The following is a 20,643-nucleotide window of genomic DNA, read 5'->3' as shown; positions in this document are numbered from 1 at the left end:
TCTCTTCTTTATACATTTAGGATCCATAAATATTCTGTTTCAAAACTATAACATTTTACTTATTAGGCTTTGGTTCAACTTGAACATTCAACATGTTTTGTTGGGTTTATTCCCAAGTATTTTGTCTTTCATGGACCTGCACAAATCTGTGGTCGCTTTTGAGCTAAAAGGAAATGTCTAGTACAACAGGTGGACTGCCATGAAGGAATATTCAGCTGCCAATTGTAGAGTGGTTCACCCTTATAGGATCATGAAAAGGAGAAGGCACACAATCTGACTAAACAACCATGGAACTCCTCTTCCATATAGTCTTTCAATTTTCTTCCACTTCCTTGCACTTTCGTATCTCAATTTCTTTCCTTTCAACTTTTTTAATATTATATTCAACTCCAAAACAAGAGATATTATGGTCCTAGTCTAACATACAACCTGCATGCATACACCTATCCTCAGGCATCATATTCTGGGGATACAATTTTCCACAAACCTACCCTCCTTACGGAGGCTAAGTTCTAACGTCACAGTATGTTGTCACAATCTATTTCCCCATCTAGGGATGGCCAGGGCAATATCACACTGACTATCAAGACAGCTATCAGGGATAGGATCAGCCATATTATCAGCAAGAAGAGTGGTGGCAACATCCGGGGATGCATCGAATCCACTGGCTTGACAACAAACATGACCCAGATATCTACGAGGCCCATAGTGTCTATACAGGACTTAAAGTGAGTAGGCATTATCTACTTGCTTTATGAAAGTGTTTATGAATTGAAATGTTCAAGTTAAATCCTGTTACATTCTAATTTATGAATTTCTTCGATATTGGGTCATGTTTTATTTTAATTTATTGTTATTTTCTTTTTTTATTAATCATGGTATCATTATCATACCACGTTGATGTCAAAAAACGAAAAACTTTAGGACCATAAAAAATTATTAAAATAGGAGGAAAAAAAAGACATTCAAAACATATAAAAAGAAAGGAATGAACCAAAAAAAAAACTAGTCTACCAACTCTGGCCAGCATGGTGTAGCATATAATGTGTCAGTGCTGGACCATGTCAGTGCACCCAGTACCTGACCAGCACGAGTGCTGAAACCAATATTTAAAACTTTAATCTTGACAAATGTGTTAGAAAATCAAATAAAAGAACCTCAAATAAAATCAATTACATAGCAAAGTGAAAATAAAGAAGGATAATTACTAACATCGCATTTCTTATCACAAGCATGTCAGGCAAAATGGATGCTAGCATCGCTGTGGCAGAACTACTAGATATTGGAAACCATAATCAAATAACCATACTTCATCTAATTGGTCTCAAAGTAACTAAGATTTCTTTTCCATTTGCTTCTATAAACAAAGTAATAAAGCCGATGCAAAAATATTGTCAAATGTTCCCTCACAACTCTACCCATGCTCACTATGATTTTAGTCCCTATTTTATCCTGCAAGACAGTCTGGAGTCTTCTTCTCTTGATTGGTCTAACTCAATTTTCATCACAAAACACCGTGTCATTTAGATAAGACACCATCACATTAACCACTATTGACATAACTTTTATCTTTATGGAAATAGATGCCAGTGGAATATTGGGCAGGCTACAAAGCACAACTCAAAACCAAGATAGTTCCAAGAGAAGGGCCCTGTGAAACCTCTATATAGCTAGGCAGTTGGTAGTGAGATCTATTTTTGCAAAGAGTCTAAAAGAAGGATACAGTGTCAACTTTTGAAATGTGGAGTCATATACTTCAATTTTTTCCATACAACTCCACTATGTTTCTTTAGACCTTCCTCACCTCAATGTTAAACCATCCACACCAGATGAAGATCACCTCCTAACTGTGCTTCTTGTATCTTCATTTCACATGCAATTTAGTCATACTTTATCATCTTACTATCCATCAACATAACCAATAACTTTCATGAGTTTAACAGATCCTGTCATCATTCCCATCTCTACAGAATTCATAAAGACTTCATTTACCACTTGAATCTAGAAATGAAGCATTACTGCATCACCACTTAAGTCGTGGCAACATTGCAAAATTGTGCCCAAATATTCCAGAATTACATACATATCGGAACTTCGTGACAGTTCTAAGGAAGTGTCCTTCGCCAGATGCTCTTTGCAGCCCAAATTAAGTTGGTTATTTTAAATAAGCCATCAAATCTGCAATATACTTGATTCCCTTATGAAAGAAACATTCATATCTCTTCTAAGTGCTCTTTGCGACAGCACCAAATATTTACAATAAAGTAGTAAAACATAAACAAGAAAATATTAAGATACCTTATCAAGAAATGTATCTCTTTGATTCGAAAATCCACAGAGTACCGGTCTTGGAGAGAGAAAGAAAATGACTTGAGACAGTCAAAGAAGTGGCAAGAATACATGATGCGGCAGTAAGAACTCTTTACCAAAGGCCCAAAGAAAAGTCAAAGACTTGGTTTATAATATGTGTTTCTGTCTTTAGTACAAGTAATATAAGTTTCCTTCTGTCCAATGATGTACTTTAAAACCTCTGGAAGAGACTTCAACTTCACCACTTTTATTCTATTAAAATGTTTAATTACTTCTACGAACCAGAAAGAATATCTTTTTTGCTCCAGAAATTTGTAAATTATTTTTTTACATGATGCTCAAAACTTATTTTTTTAGCAACTTAGCAAAACTAAATGCAATCAGATTAAAGCAGAGCATCGACAATCTGACAATGGTAACAACAAGTGTCAGAGGATTTACCATTTCCGCATAAATTGGCTACAGCTCCTGCAACCATTCTAAGAGTCTGGGGGTCCTCAGCATCAGCTGCAGTCATTGATAACAAACTAATGCCACCTTGAGCCATGATAAGCTCCTGATTGGTTTCTGCAAGGGTTGAAATTTGAGAGGCCAAATAATAGATTAACAAGTAACCAACAATGGCTAAACAGAACATTTTACCAGCATTGTGTCAACACCATGTAATAAGATCTAGCATCAAAAGCAATAAGTACCGTCATGTTACCAAGCATGTTTATTTACCATTCATTGCAAGATTAGCAATTGCTCCAGCTGCTACTCTATGTACTGTTTCATCCTCTGAGCTTCTCAAGAGCATCAGCAATGACGTAAGACCACCAGCTTCTACAATCTTCTCCTGATTTGCTTCTGAATATAACATAACATTCGATCTTACTCAAGACAAGGAAAAGGTATAAAGAAATTGATGGAGCCAACAGAGTAATATACATAAGATCCTCTAGCAAATAAAATGAAAAGAGAAATTAAAGCAATGCAATGCTAGACAGATTATTACACAAAAACAAAAAAAAACAGTAATCAAGATGCTATAGGAGTTCTCAGAGAACAAGGAACAATCCAAAAGCATAAGCATGCATACAAGGAGTACAACACATTAATATAAATGGCATGCCTAGGTGGCCTTCCACAGACCTTTCTAACCAAGTCATTTTTAAGGGTCACTGTGCATTACTGATGCAAGCTTTTTCCAGCCCAATCTGCCAACTCTTGAGCAAGTTATATCTAAGTACTCGATATGCTTTAAATTACTATTAACATAACAATCAAGCCTCGCCCCACATATTTTTTCTTCACGGTGCACGTAAATCATAGACTTTTCAATTCATCAGCATGGCATATTTGATTGCCACTTTTAAAGATGAGAATGGAATGGCAATGGCTAATGCAACCACTGCACAAATTTCCACAGCTGACACATTATAACTGGTTCTAAGTGAATCTATGGTAGGCTATCGTGATTTAAGAAATTCAAAAATGTTTAATGCAGAAAAGGAACCTATAAATCACATTGTAACAGAAGTAACCAGGATGAGTTGGTACTCAATGAAATATTAATCTCTTAATGGAACGAGAAACTTAGCATTATCTTAAATAAATTAGAGTTGCACATTGCTATGATGCAGTCTTACATACTAAAGAATTAAAAGAAAATTGATGCTGCTGCTGCAAATTGAGGATCCTAGAACAGATGCAGATTCTCAAAAATTTTCCATACTTTTGGATATTGTTATGCAGATAAAAGGATCTTTTTGAGAATCCATTATTTGATCAAAACAGATAAAGATGATCGTGTACTTATCACAAGTTGTGAGAAATTAGCACATACTAAAGTTGGATATCTAGCACCTACAGTGAAGGCCAGAACCTAGACTAAAACCACCACCTCGAGTTTGTGCTATAATATTGCAAAAACAAAAAAACACATAAATGTTTTTTAACATAAAGAGATTCACAGGGTTAGTGAAAAAAAATGTCTTTTATAGGAAAAAGGGACTGACTAGAGATTGGGTAAAAAGGACTAATATGTCAATCTCATTAACCAATTCAGCATACAGATACAGAGGACAGAAGTCATCCACCTAGATGTGGTTGTTTGAATTATACTTCCTTTTTCTGAAATTTAGTGCATCTTTAATATCTTAAGAAAGCTTTTCTTTTACAATTAAAGTTATATACAATTCACACAACCTTGAAAATTTCTAGCACATTTCCGATTTCTTAACTTTTTTAACTCTTGATATCTTAATTTTTCTTTCCAACATCTCTAAAACATGAAAGTTGAAAACAATACACATGACAAGTCTATAAATAAAATAACTATCTAGGCCCACCACAAGATATAAAGTAGTATTTAGTGCTTCTCAATTTTAAACTCTGAACCTACCGAACAGGCAAACAATACGTAAATATTGGTATAACTATATCCATTGGGTACTGCTCCACTGGACTGAAACTTGATTATGAGAAATCTATATTACAGCTACGAATTTGATATGTTGCATCATGGTAGGGTGGCCAATTAAAACCAGCATTATAAAACAAGTCATAATACAAAGTAAAATTAATCAAATAACACAAGAAATTTTAAAATCAATGTTAATATATTAAATCTTAAGTCACCTTCAGCTGCTAGGTTCGCTACCACCTTTACTGCATGAATACGGATATCAGCATCTTCTGATTCAAGCAATGACAATATTTTTTGCAACCCCACTGCCATATTGAAGTATCCATTTAAATAAAATTAATAAGAATTGCATGCTAAACTTTATTGTCTTAACAATATTGGTTTATCACAGTACCTTGTTCAAAGAGTTTAGCAATTGATGCCTTAGGTCCATTTCCTGAGTCTCTAATCTGTGAATGCCTAGCTTGAGACATAAGGGAATCTAATCCTGTTAAGATTTTCCCAGACCCACCTCTGTCAAGACTCCTCCTTGTCTGATGCAAGAACATTAAAGAATTAAATAACTATAGCCATAACAACTGGATACTAAGTAAGCAGACAGGTGAAACTGTAATCGTTAATCATAAAATCATTTAAGATCAAAATTGTTAATCATGCACATCCCAGTCGCAAAAAAATCAGGTACGAGTTGACTAATAATGCTTTAGTAAGAGATCGTAAGTATTTGGTCAAACCAGAAAATGTCTGAAAAATAGTATTCATTCAATTTAAGGTGCATCCTTCTATATGTAAGGAGAAATCTGTTTTCATTAAACGGTGTGCATAATGTAATATAGCATCAGTTAAGAGATGAAACTGCCTCAATGCATCATAGAGTCTAGATAAAATCATGAGGGGCATTTACATCATTGCTCAAGTAATGACTTAGTGGTGCTGCCTGAAGAATTAAATTTTTGAACCCTGTACATAAGAAATGTATGCTTGCCCAATCCTCAGTGTATACCTCATCAGCTTCAACACTCAACTGCAACAGCTGACCCTTTAATATTGTTATTTCTTCTTCAAGCTTCTGCTTCTGATTAGCTTCATTGTCTAGCATCTTGCGGAGCTTTATAATCTCAGCACTTGCTGCTCCCTGACAAAGGGAAATCGCACATAGAACATGTTATCAAAATAATCAAATCTAAATGTCTCAATGATAGCAAACATAATCAATTACTGCAGAACAACCATACTTCCAAATTTTTCCAGTGCAACACTTGGCTCTTAAGGTCATTAACCTCCTCTTCAGTAGATTCTTGTAAGAGCTTTTCATTCTGGAGTAACTGCCTAACCCCAGTAATTTCATCCGAGTTAGATGCAGTTGATCCCTACAGACCAGAAAATGGTTATGGCAACTTCCAGAGAAATTAATCAGTTATCTAGATCAGAATTAATACCTGACAAGATCAAACATTATTTGTTTAGCTATTTGTGAATGAATTCACTGCCTACCAAATTAAGTGGGTATAAGTTAATTCAAACACATATTATAATTGTCATATGTAATTCTTAGTTTTGATTCCTTTGCTAGGAATAAAGTTTTTTAGAGATACATGACAATGAAGTAAACTGACAGTAAACTTTCGCTTAAATGTTGATATAGTTATTTTGTACCCAACATGAATGCTGACATGATACATTTATCCATTCATTTGTTATGTCAAAAGAAAGTTATAATTAATAAAAAAATAAAAAAAGCTCAAGAGGTAATTTGTCACGCCCCAGATCTGGAGCATGATTTGTCGCGCCCTAAATCTAGAGCATGACTTGGTCGTGCCACCGAGGGGTAAACCCACGATAACACGAAGCCAAACGTTTCATTGAAAATTTCAAATGCATCTCAAAGAAAATATAATAAATAAAAATTTAATTTCATTATTCATTAAATGCAACGAATATTGGTTCGGAGCATTTACATCAAACATAAATACCAACCCATAATCCTCAATATTTAGAAGATTACTAAGCTACAAATTCATAAGCAAACTAAAGAACTAAAGTTCTGCTATATAATTTGCCAAGCTTGCTAGCACGAACTCCAAGCCTGTACCATCTTTCGTCCTTACTAACCCTATTCGCCTAGAGAGAAATAAAAATGGACATATATGAGAAACACAGCTCAGTAGATAGAGCTTTCATTACCTTATCGGATCAAGCATAAGTTTTTCCATGTAACAGTTATTGCCAACATAAAGTTATAAAGCCAATCATGCATGCCTAAATCAACCATCTTTTTCGTAAACATAGTTCTAAGTTTATATTGCAAATAAATTCGTAAATCATTCTTCATGTCATTTAACCCTATTATAGATCAAAACATTGCTCACAGATGTTCATGCTACAGTCACTTTATACCTATGATAGGGCCATGTTCGTAATCGACATAAATTCATTTTCGTATGCCAACTTTATACATGCTGGTAAGGCCTGTGTTCGTATGGATACTAGCTTCGGGCGTCGATTTTCTCAATTCTAGGGATTATACATAGCTATCTAAGAGTCTTTAGAAAGCTTATATCTTTTTCTTAAAACAAATATATAAACAAAAAAAAAATACTAAATGGCATAATTAGATACATATTTCATAACAAAGCTATTTTCATCAAAACATTCATAAAACTATTTTTCATAATAAAGCATGATTTTCATAACACATGCTGATCCATAATTTTAAGAAAAGCATGATATTTCTACAAACAAATTTTATGCATGAAAAATATGATCATTTAAAAAATAATATGTAGGATCTACTTACTTTTACCACTTTAGACCGTCAAACTTCACTAGGCAAATCTACTGCACCTATTTATAAACATGAAAAGTAAAATTAATTTCTATTCGATGATTTTAATCGAATTAAAATAATAAGAAAAGCAGACGGTTAGTCGGGTGACATTGTTCAACGGCTCCAGGCAAGTCAGGTCTAAGCAAGTCGATCAATGAATCTTGGGGTATGGACTCGATTAGGGCTAAGATCGTTCGACAGAATTCATAATCAATGAATTCTGGAGACACTTAACAAAGCCGAGGTGATCGGTCCAATAGGCAGTCCAGGCACTAGGATATTCAAGGCCTCTTTGCAGGGGTCCGCCCGGGTCCATAAGACAAGAAGATAGGACTCGGTACATAGATCTATGGGTCTTCTTTATGAGAAATATAGAGATGAGAAAGAAATGAGAGAAAATAAGAGAGAAATAAGAGAGGGATGGCTCTCTCTCTCTCCTCTTCTCTTCTTCTTTCTTTCTTCTTTCTTCTTACTTTCTTCTTTCTTGGAAGCAAGTGAGTGGTTCAAGGTGGCTGTCGTGGTCGAGGTCCGGCAGGTGCCAGCATGCGGTGGAGACATGAGGCGGAGGGTGGTCGGCGGCAGCGGTCAGCTGTCCAAAAATCAAACTAAAAACAAGGCCGAGAAGGAGATTTATTGGCTCGGTCGTTCTCGAATCCCAGCCCGCTTGCCGACGGCTAGGATTCTGGCTTCAGTTTGGGGCCGATGAAAGGAAGGGGCCGAGGCTCTCGGCGATGAATGCTGGCAACGATGGTGGTCGAAAAAAGGGAGAAGGAGGTGAAACAGAGCAAAACAGGGGATCCTTTTTTTGAGTGGTTTTCGGCTGATTTCTCGGCCGGCGGCCATGAATCCTAGTCGTCGGAAGAAGAAAAGGGGAAGAAAGCTAGGGCATTACCTCGGCTCCGACGGCGTCCGGCAACCCCGATTCCGACGAGCCCAATGACGGCATACCATGAGTTTGAAGGGAGAAAAGATCGGGGCAGTCAACAGTGGTGGGGGGCTCGCTCTTATAGAGGAGCCCCTAGGGTCCCCGCAACCCTAGGACTCCTCATCCCGACCGAGATCGCCGGACGGAAAGGAAAGGAGTCTTCCTCGGCTGATACGCGGGGCGAACGCAATTCAGCCCCCCCCCCCCCCTCCTTGGCCCAAGCTTGAGCCGGTCAAATAGACCGGGCCCCGGTGGGCGTTCACATAATTAGTCCATCTAAATGAAAATTCATATAAAGCACAAGCTATAGCCATATATGCCTCAAAATTGAGAAACATATAACTTTTATATATGTATTATGCTTCTTAAATATGTTTACCAATCAAGTGGATCAGAGATAATAAAGAATATAGAAAGGTATTAGATTACTTGCAATTCAGTCTGTAGATTCAAGGTTTGTCTCATAAAATCAAGAGTTTTCTTCAAGAACAAAACTATAATAATATGTACTCGCAAACATGTTGCAACAAATCCAACATTAGTCCTCAGCCAAGCAAAAGGATCTGGGTTACATAGGTTATATATTATGGCAAATATGGACTGTCTTCCTTTCTTTATTTCTTCATTTTTTCTTTGAAACAGTATACACTATATTGAGTTTTTTCAAAAAAGCTATAACCAAAGTCAAATGCGGACAGTAGCCATTAACACATGTACTCACAAAAATGTTTAAATAATCTGTACTCACAAAAATGTTTAAATAATCTGTCCTCACAAAAATATTGCAACACATCCAACATTAGTCCTCAGCCAAGGAAAAGGATCTGGGTTACATAGGTTATATATTATGGCAAATATGGACAGTGTTCCTTTCTTTGTTTCTTCCTTTTTTCTTTGAAACAGCATATACTATATTGAACTTTTTCAAAAAAGCTATAACCAAAGTCAAGGGTAGCCATTAACACATGTTAGACATATACTTGATCTGTCACTGGACCTCTACTCTGAATCCATTACGACACCAATTTTCTACAAAACAAATGCACCAAGAACTCACCCTACAGAGCACCCTAAATTTTAAACCAAAAGCCTAGAGATTGAGTGAATTCTTGGTAATTGGTAAATAAGTTAATTCATTTCTTTTTAATTCTTCATCGGCGGTAAGTGTCATTTAGTTCTTGAATATAACAACTGCCATGTTTAAAATAAACAAGTTGTGATTCCTCCTTTTCTTTGTGTGGGGAGTGGAGGATGGTTGATATAGTCCAGCAATGTAGATTTATTACTTTTACCCACATTTATTAATGATGATTGTAGATAATCCTGCTAAAAATTTTAAAAACTAATCTTTTTTCTCTAAGCATCATAGATGTGCATCAGTGCATGTAAAATAAGTGAAACAAGCATGAGCAGATCCATAAAATAAATTATCCTCATCAAATTTTTTACATAGAATGAAGTAATCAATAAGTTTAAGGCAAACCTCAATGTTACATGGTTTGTCCAAACATTGGACATGCTCAACTGTCGTTTTGTCATTATTGCTGATTTGCTGATTCATTCTCCACTTCTTCTCGAGTTTTTTTATTGATTCCATATAGTCTTTCTGGTACTTCAATCTCTCGTTCTACAAATAAAAAAAAGGAGAAAATTACGAGCCAATAAAATATTACAAGGCTAAACCTGGTAATAGTAAGGAGGCCGGAAAATTAAATGCCCAAAATTGAAGGGTCAAATCAAATTACCAAATGAGGCTTTCTGTACATAAGTACTTTAAAGATGAAAGATAAAGCATACAATTAAAAAAAAATCTAAAAAATGGGGGAAAATACAAAACAGCATGATTCATAGTCAAAGAGATCAATACACTTCGTTATACAGTCATTTCAGTTCTCACTTTCTACAGTAATAATAGCCTAGTTTGTCAACTCCAGATCTCATAACAAAACCATCATGATTTATCCATCATGATTGTTAGAAAATATCAGACAGCTTCCACCAAACAAAAAGTTTATCAATATTTAAAATTTTTATCGATGTAAGTTTTTTGTATTCTATCAGGACTTGTATAATATTAGGATTTCTCCTTAGAAATATTGGGGCTTCCTAGCAAGTCTCATATGACTGGAAAGTCAGTAAATTCTTTTTTTAGTTATATGTTGACCTGAAATAGTCCTATATTTATCAGTATTGTGCAGTTAAGTGGCTTAGGTATCATTTAATATGGCACTCCATGATGATCAAATTTTTTAACCTCACAAATGATTATTTTCAAAGCTAAGTGAGTTTTATGTTTCTTTCTATATTTTGGTTGTCTGCCATGAATACTAGTTGTAATATCTTGGGTTAAGACTCATTTTAGCTATAGATCAGATTGAAGCAGACCCAAAGACATTAGGATTTTGAGTTAGAGCATCTGGTGTTGTTCAATACAGATCATTATGTAAGAAAGGTGCCTTAGTCATGAAGAAGAATTGCATTGCACACAATGAAGAGGAGCTTTCCTTGTTGTACTCTCAGCATTACTACAGAAATATATTTCAGAAAACCTTCCCTTCCCCCTTCCTCATTTTTATCCTTTCTTTCAACTTCATGTTAGGTATCCCTGATGAACTGAATTTACTTTGGATCTACATTGACTTTATTTCTGAACCAAATTCTAAATATCAAAACTTCGTTAGGATCACAATGAGGACTATTATACACCAGTAACGATGACTTTCTACATTTTTACTGGTCCAATCTGAACTTAGTCTAAAATTTTCAGGTGCTCAGGGATCAGAAGAGTAGGTATGAGTGAGAACCACCATTTAGAAACATAAATTCAATAAGGGTGTGATTGGTTGCAACCATTTGAAAGTATAAATGCAATGTATGCATAATGGTACTCATGCAGTCAGTGAGATGTAGAACATAATTCTGGAAAAAAAATCATATGTTTGCCATCTTATACCATAACATTTTGGATAGATGGGAGTCTTCAGTGAAAGAATGAGCAAGAGGACAGTGGATTTTGTTTAACATGAGTGATAGGAGGAGACCAATTAAAGAGCAAATATGCTTGTCATGGATGGCTCTCTCAGGCAATTTTACAACTGTACTAGTACACAAACCCTTATTCAACAGAAATTGAACTCAAGCCCAATATGCATACCCAAATTCAACCAACTTATCACTTTGGTTCGAGGTCCCAAACTCAGTTTTAGCTTTAGTTCTACCAGGACTAAATCAAGATTTATTTTCAGCAGCTCTGAAACAACTTTTGAATTTTCAGATGAAAAAATTGGCTAAATGTAGAAAACAATAAAATTACAGTAAAAACGAAAATTAATCAAGGAAATATAAAACATATCATTTAAGAATATTTTGTCATTTTTGGAACCTTCAGGGATACTCTTTATAGTTTCATTGGTGCAAAACTTTCTCAAAAAGTACTAAATTTATTTAAAAAGACAAGAAAATATCTAGAGAAAATAAAAACTGGTACAAGTTATCAAAATATATTTGAAAACATTTTAGAATCAAAGTACGTTATTTGGTGAGATTTTTCTACATCAAAAATAAGAATTCATGCACACATAACAAAAGCTTTGTTTTCTCTTTACAAGGTTATAATTGTGAAATTTTGATTATTTTGTGACACTTCACCTACTGTAACCAAGTTCTCCAAGATCAAGTTTTCTTGTGCAATTTTTTTAACATTAATGATCAGATGTCAAAAAAAAACCTACCCTCAAACTTCTCACAACCCAAAACCAGTGTGATTTTAAATCAAATTAAAACATGCAACACCAAAATTTCCAAGAAAAGAAATTGAAAAAAATTGAGATGAGACTTAGCCTTGCCTCTGTCAATTTCAGCCAGAACAGCCAAAACAAGTTAAAAGAGGACCCAATATGGTCATCTTAATCTTGATAAAAATCAATTAGCAGATATATTTGACCCAAAATGTTTAAATTTTGGTCAAAAAAATTTGATCTAAGTTAAAATCTAACCTTGCTTTTTTTTGTATCATGTTGGACTGAATTTTAAATCAAATTATTGCCTGAATCTAATTTTTGAATGACACTAGTTTTAATGGTCCTGGCCCATGTTCAACATATATTGGGACAGGTTTAGGACTGGAACCCCTCAACAAACCAAAATCTCACATTAAGTTTGAAGAAACAGGTCAGATTGTTGTTTAACTGACCCACTAGTCTCCGCTTATCCTCCCCGAAAGCAAAGGCATAATGGGAGCCCACATATATCAAGCCCCCCACTTATTTGAATCATGAGATACAAACTCAAAAAGTGCATACAGAAAATCTCCATTTCAGATTTATGCACTCTCGGTAGGATTTATAATATAGAGCTAATGGTTTAGATTTTTTGAAAGACAAACGGCTGACTGCAAAAGAAAACCCACTCTTAGGATTTACTTTACAAATATAACTTCAAATGAGAAACAGCTGATTCTAAAATAAAATAATAACAAATCCTTAGTTTGCTGACAAACAAAAACAGCCTAAATGAATGGTAAACCTGGAAAAAGTTCAAAGAAACTGAGAAATCAAAAATTCTCGATTAATAAAGAAAAAAGGGAGCGACCAGGAATTATCATTAATAAAAGTGCGTACGTTATGCAGGGTTTGTAGAAAGCAACAAATTTCAGCTACCAAGAATATATTGCCTTCAGCAGAAGGGCAAGTTAATAAAATGTATCGCACAAGAAATCAAAATAATGGCTAAGTGTTGACCAGACAAATAATAATTTGAATTTTGAACAAAAAATTACTTCAAAATTAACTGCCTTTTTGAACTTAAATAATTCCAGATCATTTTCAAATGAAATACTTTGCTTCTCAATGTAGCAATTAAAAAAAAAAGAAAAATCAAAGCCAAACCTCTAGAGAATTCATATAGTTTCTTTCAGCCTCAGAAATATGACTCTGTGCTTCTGCCCTTATTCTCTCAACCTCATCTTCAAAATCTTTCCGCTGCCTTTCATTTGCTGCAATTAACTTGTCTATCTCAATATCAAGCCTCCTGCATAAGCTTTTGTAATCAAATTCCTCCTTTAACTTCACCATGTTCTCCACCTTCATTGCCTATCCGCGATGATATTCACAAGAAACTGCCTTATCAGTAACAGATGTATAAATGCCGAACAACTATGAAGAAGTATGCAGTATGTGAAACTCATATAGCAGATCATGTTGATAAAAAGATAGTGAGCAAATTGTAGTAGGTCCTACAGCATCAGTCTTGTATGCATTTCATCTATAGTATTAAGCTCAGCTGCATTTAAAATAATAAAGTTTGTATTATGTTTATCTGTTTGTTTTCTTTTTAACTATGACTTCCTTCCACTTCAGCTAGTTTGAAATTTTTCACATTTGATAATATCCTATCCATTTCCTGTTGGGCAAGTGAAGAAACAACTAAAGAATATTTGAAAATGACTATAAAGATAATAATGTGGTCAATTTACATGTTCATTTACACATGGTTTGCATGCAAAACCCCTTCAAATATTGTAAAACATGAGGCATCTTTAATTAATTCTTATGGACAGGTGGGATTTATAAAAGAGCCTTCAGTGAGAAAATATAAAGCTGAGGGTCAAATAAAGATGAAGCAGCACATACAACCAGGAAAGTTGAAGTCACATATAGAATTACAGCCATTTCAATAATCCAACTCTCAGTCTAAGCACAAGGATGAATATGAAAATGTACTGTAGGGATAAAAGTAGTACATTGAGTATTAATTATCCGAATTCCATTCCAAAAATGCAATAGAAATACCATGCTATACATTTATAACTCCACTTATTTTAGTAATGAATTTCTTAAAAAAGTGATAACGGATGGAGATAACTAGAAAAGATGTAAATGAATAAGATGATCCGAACTGAAGCTTCTTGAACTGTAACATGGAATAAGCATTCAAAGTTAGAAACATTATCAAATCCTCATTGATTTTCATCATTACAAATATATGTTATAAAATAGATAATTTAGCATGTACTGAAACATAAAAATTTCAACCACAAGTATGGTAATGATAGAGGTTAAGAAAGAACTCATAAATAAGAAAGCAATATAAGAACCATACTCTTTGTCCAAACATTATAGTACTTGCCGTCTCTCCTCGATGGCGTGGAGATGGACCAATTGTCACAACCAGTGAAGTTCTTGCAGTCCCTGTTAATTTTTTACAGTTGTTAGGTGAACTACCTTCGAGTTATTTTAACTTCAACTGCAAGCCTAAATTAGTTTACATATGGCCAGCTTTATGTACCAAAGTAAGCAATGATCAAATTTCAGAATGCTTTTTAACTAACTGTTAAACAAGGACTGGGAAAAAGAACTTGCCATGAAGACTGTCTCCAACTGCAGATGCAGGCACAGTATGATATAAGCAATACCTAAGTGCAGTATAAAACTATTGTTCACTTAGTGTTGATTAGATAACAAGCAATAAGGTACTTTTCACAGGAGACTCCGTATATTAATGCCAAATTTCTACATATCTAACTGTCGTAAGAACTGCATTTTTGAAGCATCATGGACTGCCATGCCAGGCCTTGATGTGTTCAAGTGACAAAAGAATTGATACTCTAGAACTCCTAAAACCTGAAGTGTCCAAATAACACAAGACAAATATATTGCAGAATTTAGGCAAAATACAGGACATATCTCTTTTTTCCATGGTGTGTTTCCATGACCAAGTTGCCAGCCCCATTAAGCATATATCATGAGACATTTTGGTGCTATCATGCTGCACATATCAATCCTTTTTCCCTATATTTTAAGGTTAGTAATATTGTTCACATTATTTCCTCAAGTACGCTTAAATTTTCCAGTAGATCTAATTTGGAACACCAATAGCCATCAGTTTCTTGAAATCGAATTGTTAATTATCACTTTCACCCTTTAAAGAAATCATAAAATACAAAACTAACGTTATCCATTCCACCCAGCAAAATAATAGCATTGTAATCCCAGCTTGAAATCAGAACCATAAAACCAAAATAAGCCAGAAACCTAGCAAAAATAATCCCTGTTAGATTGCAATTCTAGGCTCTGATACTAGAACTCGAGTGTTGGAGTACATGCTCAGAAACAAATAGAACTTTGTAAAGAACTCTGACCCTACTTGTCAGACAACACATAAAGCGGTGTGAATGCCTTTTGTATTTATTCAAGTGCTTATTGTAAAAAAAGATGCTTTCTCTGCCTAGGTTTACAAATTTAAAAAAAAAAAAAAAGAATAAATGAACAACACAACAAACATGTAGTTATTTCGCAATACATGCATACATATATTTTGTGTTTGTAAACACTTATGTGTGTGCAAATATATATAATACATGAATATACATATATACATATGTATATGTATGTATGTGTGTGTGTATATAGAGAGAGAGAGATACCAAGGGTTCAAGTCACAAGGATCAGTACAGTATCGATGGCTAGCCAGGATGGTATGATCCTTGATATGGGGGAGGTATGCCACAGTATGCCTCAGTATGAAAAACGAAAAAAAGGAAAAAAAAGCATACCGAGCAGTACAAGGCCAGTATACCATGATACAGAGTGATACAAGCCTGGTTCACTAAAACCCAGCACATTCCAGGGTTCCCTATAACAGTCCCTCATCAGTAAGGTATATATCAGCTGATACAGGGCCTCTTCAATTGGTAGACAGACATACACAGACACATACATATAGTCATAAACATAGATGTATATCTATAGGTACATAAATGACATAAGTTTATCTGTAAATGTTTGTATATGTATGCCATGTCCTTCTCTTCCACTTTGGCCAATATGAGTTCACCTGGCACCAGCAGCTTTGTTCAGGATTATTAGTAAGATGGGGTGTATCTTAGCTCCTCTGCATGCTACTTATGATGCCCTCTTTCAGTTGGATGTATTCATATAATGTATGGATGTATTTACGTACATATGTACAGGTATATGTAAGGATGTATGCATGTGCATACATATGCATGTAACCAAAAAGCTTCAGCCTGTCCACTTGGACCAAATTCAGGAGGCTACAGATTTTAGCTTTCATCTATGAGCATATAAGTAAATAAATCCTATACATAGTTGATATATAACAATAAAAAACTATACCTGATTATCACTTAAAGTAATGGAGAAATATTGAATAAAAAATCAGAGTTATCTATGGAGGGTGGATATGTAAAAACTCAGTCTAGTGTACTCAAAAATATTAATATTCTCAGCAATATAGAACAGCAGGGGGTCACAAAATTGCATCAAGTTTTCTTGCTTAGGTTATTAAAAATCATGTTACAAATCATAACATTTGGCTTGCAATTTGGGTAGAGGATATAAATGGTGTGACTAAATATAGGTTACTAGCATTAATATGCACAAGCTGTGAAAACAAGCAACCATCTAAGCTTTAGAAGTTTTCACCAATATGGCCTCGAATGCTTCAATATCTCACCTCCAAATGAATCTCTAAGGAGTCTTGTCAGCTTTGAATCACGAAAGGGAACATGTGGACTATTTTCAGCTAGTGCATTGATGCATTTTCCTAATGCGCTTAGTGATAGATTAATAGATTTTGCTTCTTCCAGCGTATGTCCCTCACTTCCTGCCAACAATAACAGCTTTTGAAAATAAACAAAACAACCCAAAATATGATTGAGAATATCCATGGCAAATCAGAAAGGAACAGTTAACTAACATAGCTTCTAAAAGCACTCCAAATACTCAGTTTAACAAGCTGGTAAGTTAAACATGTCCATAGGTGGAACACGAAAATACTCAAGTATTTACAATACAACTCATGCGCCATAAAATTAATAGGATAAGAATGAATATACATATTTGATATAACTGCAACAAGCACTATAGACAAATTGACTGGATGGCCATTAGTGACAAACTATTACATATCTACAAGATGGGAGAAAGTTGTAATAAACCATAAATAAACACATGCAGTCAACAAGTATTCTATGAAGGTCGATGGGTAGCCATAGAATAGAAAGTAGGTAGACGAAAGAAATTTAAAATTCATCCAGCTTGAAAGAATAAGATGACTTCAGATTAGAAGTAAAAGATGTATACATTGATTTATGAAATTATCTTGATTCACCATGTCATAATGAAGGATATGACATTTAAATTAAGTTGATTCACCATGTCATGATGAATGATATGACATTGGCTAAGGTATTAATTCTAAAACATGGAATACTTTCAAAGTTATGTTACAGGAAAAGGGCAACAAAGACAAAAAGTAAAGAACAACAACTAACAATACATAAGAATAATAAGATGAAAATAAAGAGTGCCTTTCCTAATGAACACTCTAAGGAGGTCTAAATGCAGCCACCATACCACAATTTTTGAACCACCACAATGGCAGAAACCTCCATAGAACTTTATACAGTTGCACTAGAAACCATACCAAGTTTCAAGAGATTTATAAAGGATATGCTCTCTTGACATTATATTTTTCAACATTAATGCAATTTTTGTGCTCTGTCTATTGTAATATCATATCTGCTGATTGCATATCCATTCCATCTTCAGCATCAATTTCACAACAAGGATTCTAGCCCCCTTAAAAGGTCATGAGGCTGCACTCTTTTATCAAGGATTAGTTTGCATAGTTAATTTCTTTTATGAGTCATGTTTGATTAGTTGGTACACACAGCGGATAGATTAAGAGAGTTCAATTTGAAGGTTCATCCCACAAACAGTATTGCATAGCCTTGTCTACTTGGCATTTCTCTAGAAAAGATTCTAAGTCGATCTGTCAATGCTCGCTGCTCCGCAGAATCTACATATTATATGCCCTTCTTGATACCATCAAGAGACCCTCGCTTAATTCTTCTTCGACGAGCTCTCACTCAAGATTCAGGCCCTAACTATACTAATTCCATGTCCCAGCACTAGCATCTACAACTTCCTAGAAGATAGCCTTAGCTTCTAGAAAAGCAATCAGCAAAATGCCTAAGCTCTAAAATTAGCTCTCCGCAATGTTTCATGCCTCATAAAACCGAGAGTGGTTTTAGCATCTGCTCTATGACTTTTAGGTGTTAAGCACTTGACTACCTCCTAGAGCTGATCATTGGCCACGCTTGGGCACAGAAAATGTCAAATTTTAAATAGGCATGGCCCAATAACTAAAAATGAGTATAGTTTAGGCCCAAAGCCCAACCCATGATCAGCTCTACTATCTCCTCTAGTTTGATAAATGGAGTAATATATATTGCCAGAAAGCTGGTCTTTCACAAGTGGACAGAACATCAAAACCTGACTACCACTTCTTTCAAGTCCTTTCATCCACATTCTCCATTCATAAATTACTTGGCAAATTACATAATTCTTCATAAAGTTGAGAACATGGCATGCCGTACCGGCCCGAAACGGACAATATAGGACATACCGTACCAGTACCGGTACGGGGGCGTACCGAGTACGCCAAAAAAATTTCATACTGTAGTGTACCGACACTATGCTAGTGTAGCACCGGTACAGGGTCCCGTACCGAGACGGCGAACCTTGGATGAGAGTATTCCTGATCTGCATTCCATCACAACCTATCGGAGGAGCATAGAAATAATATTGTACATTAGTGTAACATTATTTAACTTGTGATTTTATACATATTATACATCAATGCACTATATGCAAAATCTGTAAAGTTATAGAAATGCAGATAAGGGAACAAAGAAAATAATAATAGTAATAAAAATAATCAAAATTTATAGAACAATTTGATATAAAAAAGACCAAGAATAGATTAAATTTTCTTGTACAGGCAATTGATAGAAAGGTTTTGCAAAAAGACAAATGGATGTATGTGGTTTTTAACAACTTGGGTGAAGGATAATAAGATACCGAAAGCAACAACTCATATGCATTGAGGAATTTTCTCAAAAAATATCCTCTAAGGAAGGAAGAAATAATAGTTGGTAAATTCAAGTTGTTGAAGATATGAATGATAGCAAAGTAATAAGAGTTGGAAGCAATTGTTGCAAGACTATTGGGTGTTCAATAACATTGTTGTTAAGATCAGGTTGGGATTTTTTTTGAGAACTTTCTAAATACAAAAGAAATGTGAATATTGAAATATGAGTCAAATATAAAGTAGATAAATATTGAAATATGAGTCAACTATAAAAGTCTAGTTTTTGCCAATACAAGGCCATGTATAGCATGTCTAATGAAATAGATATTTTGTTTGGTCAGCAAAGAAATTTATATACTATTTATCGAATTAATTATTGTTTTAGGTAAGAAAAAAGTGACAAGACTTTAACATACAGATATAAAAATACAAAATTTTGCATCTTGTTTTAACTCTATGAACTCCAATAATAGGCATGCTAATTTTAATACTTGAGGCTTGTCGTTGATAAGTAAGTTAAAAGCCACAGACACATAAATTATAGAAAATAGACCTACCTATGATTTAATATGTAATTAGTGTAATCAAGTTGGATCCTATGTTACAAAGGAATGTATAGTCCAACATATGGATCTAAATTTCATGATCCTACACTGATCATGATCCAAGGATGGGAACCAGATTGTTTAGGGCCATTTTGATCCGGATCGTGAATCATAAGATTATAACAACAATCGTACATCAAGGTTGCAATTAGCCAGCATCAGCCTAGACCAAATTTGAGGAGAAACATTATGGATAAGCCAATGATGTAGCATTTGAGTGATGAAGCAAGGACAAGGTAAACTATCAAACTAGAGGTATATAGAACAAGAAAGAAGCACAATGACTAACTTCAATGATGTGAATTTTTGACCATGTCTTGAGAACGAATTAAGCAATTACACCAAATATATAAGCATGTGAGGCATGGTAATATCCTTATCACCCATTAGATTGTTTTTATAGGCATAGTATGGCAAAACTAAAATAAATAGTACTTGCATGTTTTTACGGTTCACAACATAGAATTATTTTCCTAGCACGACGAATGATGATCAACTATTTTCCTTGAGTAGCTGAACCATTGATGAGGCAACTAAAATTTGGTCATGTTGTTCGCATAGAGTTCAAAAGGTCGAGGCAACGGGTTAGCAGTTTAGGTGAATGTGGATCACCATGATTGGCCCACTGATAATATAAGTAACAAAGACCTGCTAGCTGGTCAATTCAGAT

General features: G+C 34.7%; 1 protein-coding gene across 2 annotated transcripts in view; it reads right to left on the bottom strand.

Annotated features, from left to right (window-relative positions):
- The window catches only part of LOC103708222 (kinesin-like protein KIN-UB), a 37,105-nt gene that overhangs the window by 6,293 nt on the left and 10,169 nt on the right, over positions 1-20,643 (bottom strand). For both annotated transcript variants that reach the window (XM_008793044.4, XM_039114784.1), the window contains exons 7-16: positions 16,948-17,097; positions 14,572-14,660; positions 13,359-13,562; positions 9,956-10,099; positions 5,956-6,090; positions 5,724-5,855; positions 5,115-5,253; positions 4,933-5,025; positions 3,034-3,159; positions 2,752-2,877 (exon numbers count right to left, since the gene is read on the bottom strand). In XM_008793044.4, the coding sequence (XP_008791266.2) occupies positions 2,752-2,877; positions 3,034-3,159; positions 4,933-5,025; positions 5,115-5,253; positions 5,724-5,855; positions 5,956-6,090; positions 9,956-10,099; positions 13,359-13,562; positions 14,572-14,660; positions 16,948-17,097 (1,338 nt within the window). The remainder of the gene's footprint in view (positions 1-2,751; positions 2,878-3,033; positions 3,160-4,932; positions 5,026-5,114; positions 5,254-5,723; positions 5,856-5,955; positions 6,091-9,955; positions 10,100-13,358; positions 13,563-14,571; positions 14,661-16,947; positions 17,098-20,643) is intronic.

This window comes from Phoenix dactylifera, chromosome 17, assembly GCF_009389715.1.
Source record: "Phoenix dactylifera cultivar Barhee BC4 chromosome 17, palm_55x_up_171113_PBpolish2nd_filt_p, whole genome shotgun sequence".
In the NCBI taxonomy this organism is placed as follows: domain Eukaryota; kingdom Viridiplantae; phylum Streptophyta; class Magnoliopsida; order Arecales; family Arecaceae; genus Phoenix; species Phoenix dactylifera.
This window is presented reverse-complemented; position numbering and strand designations above follow the sequence as displayed.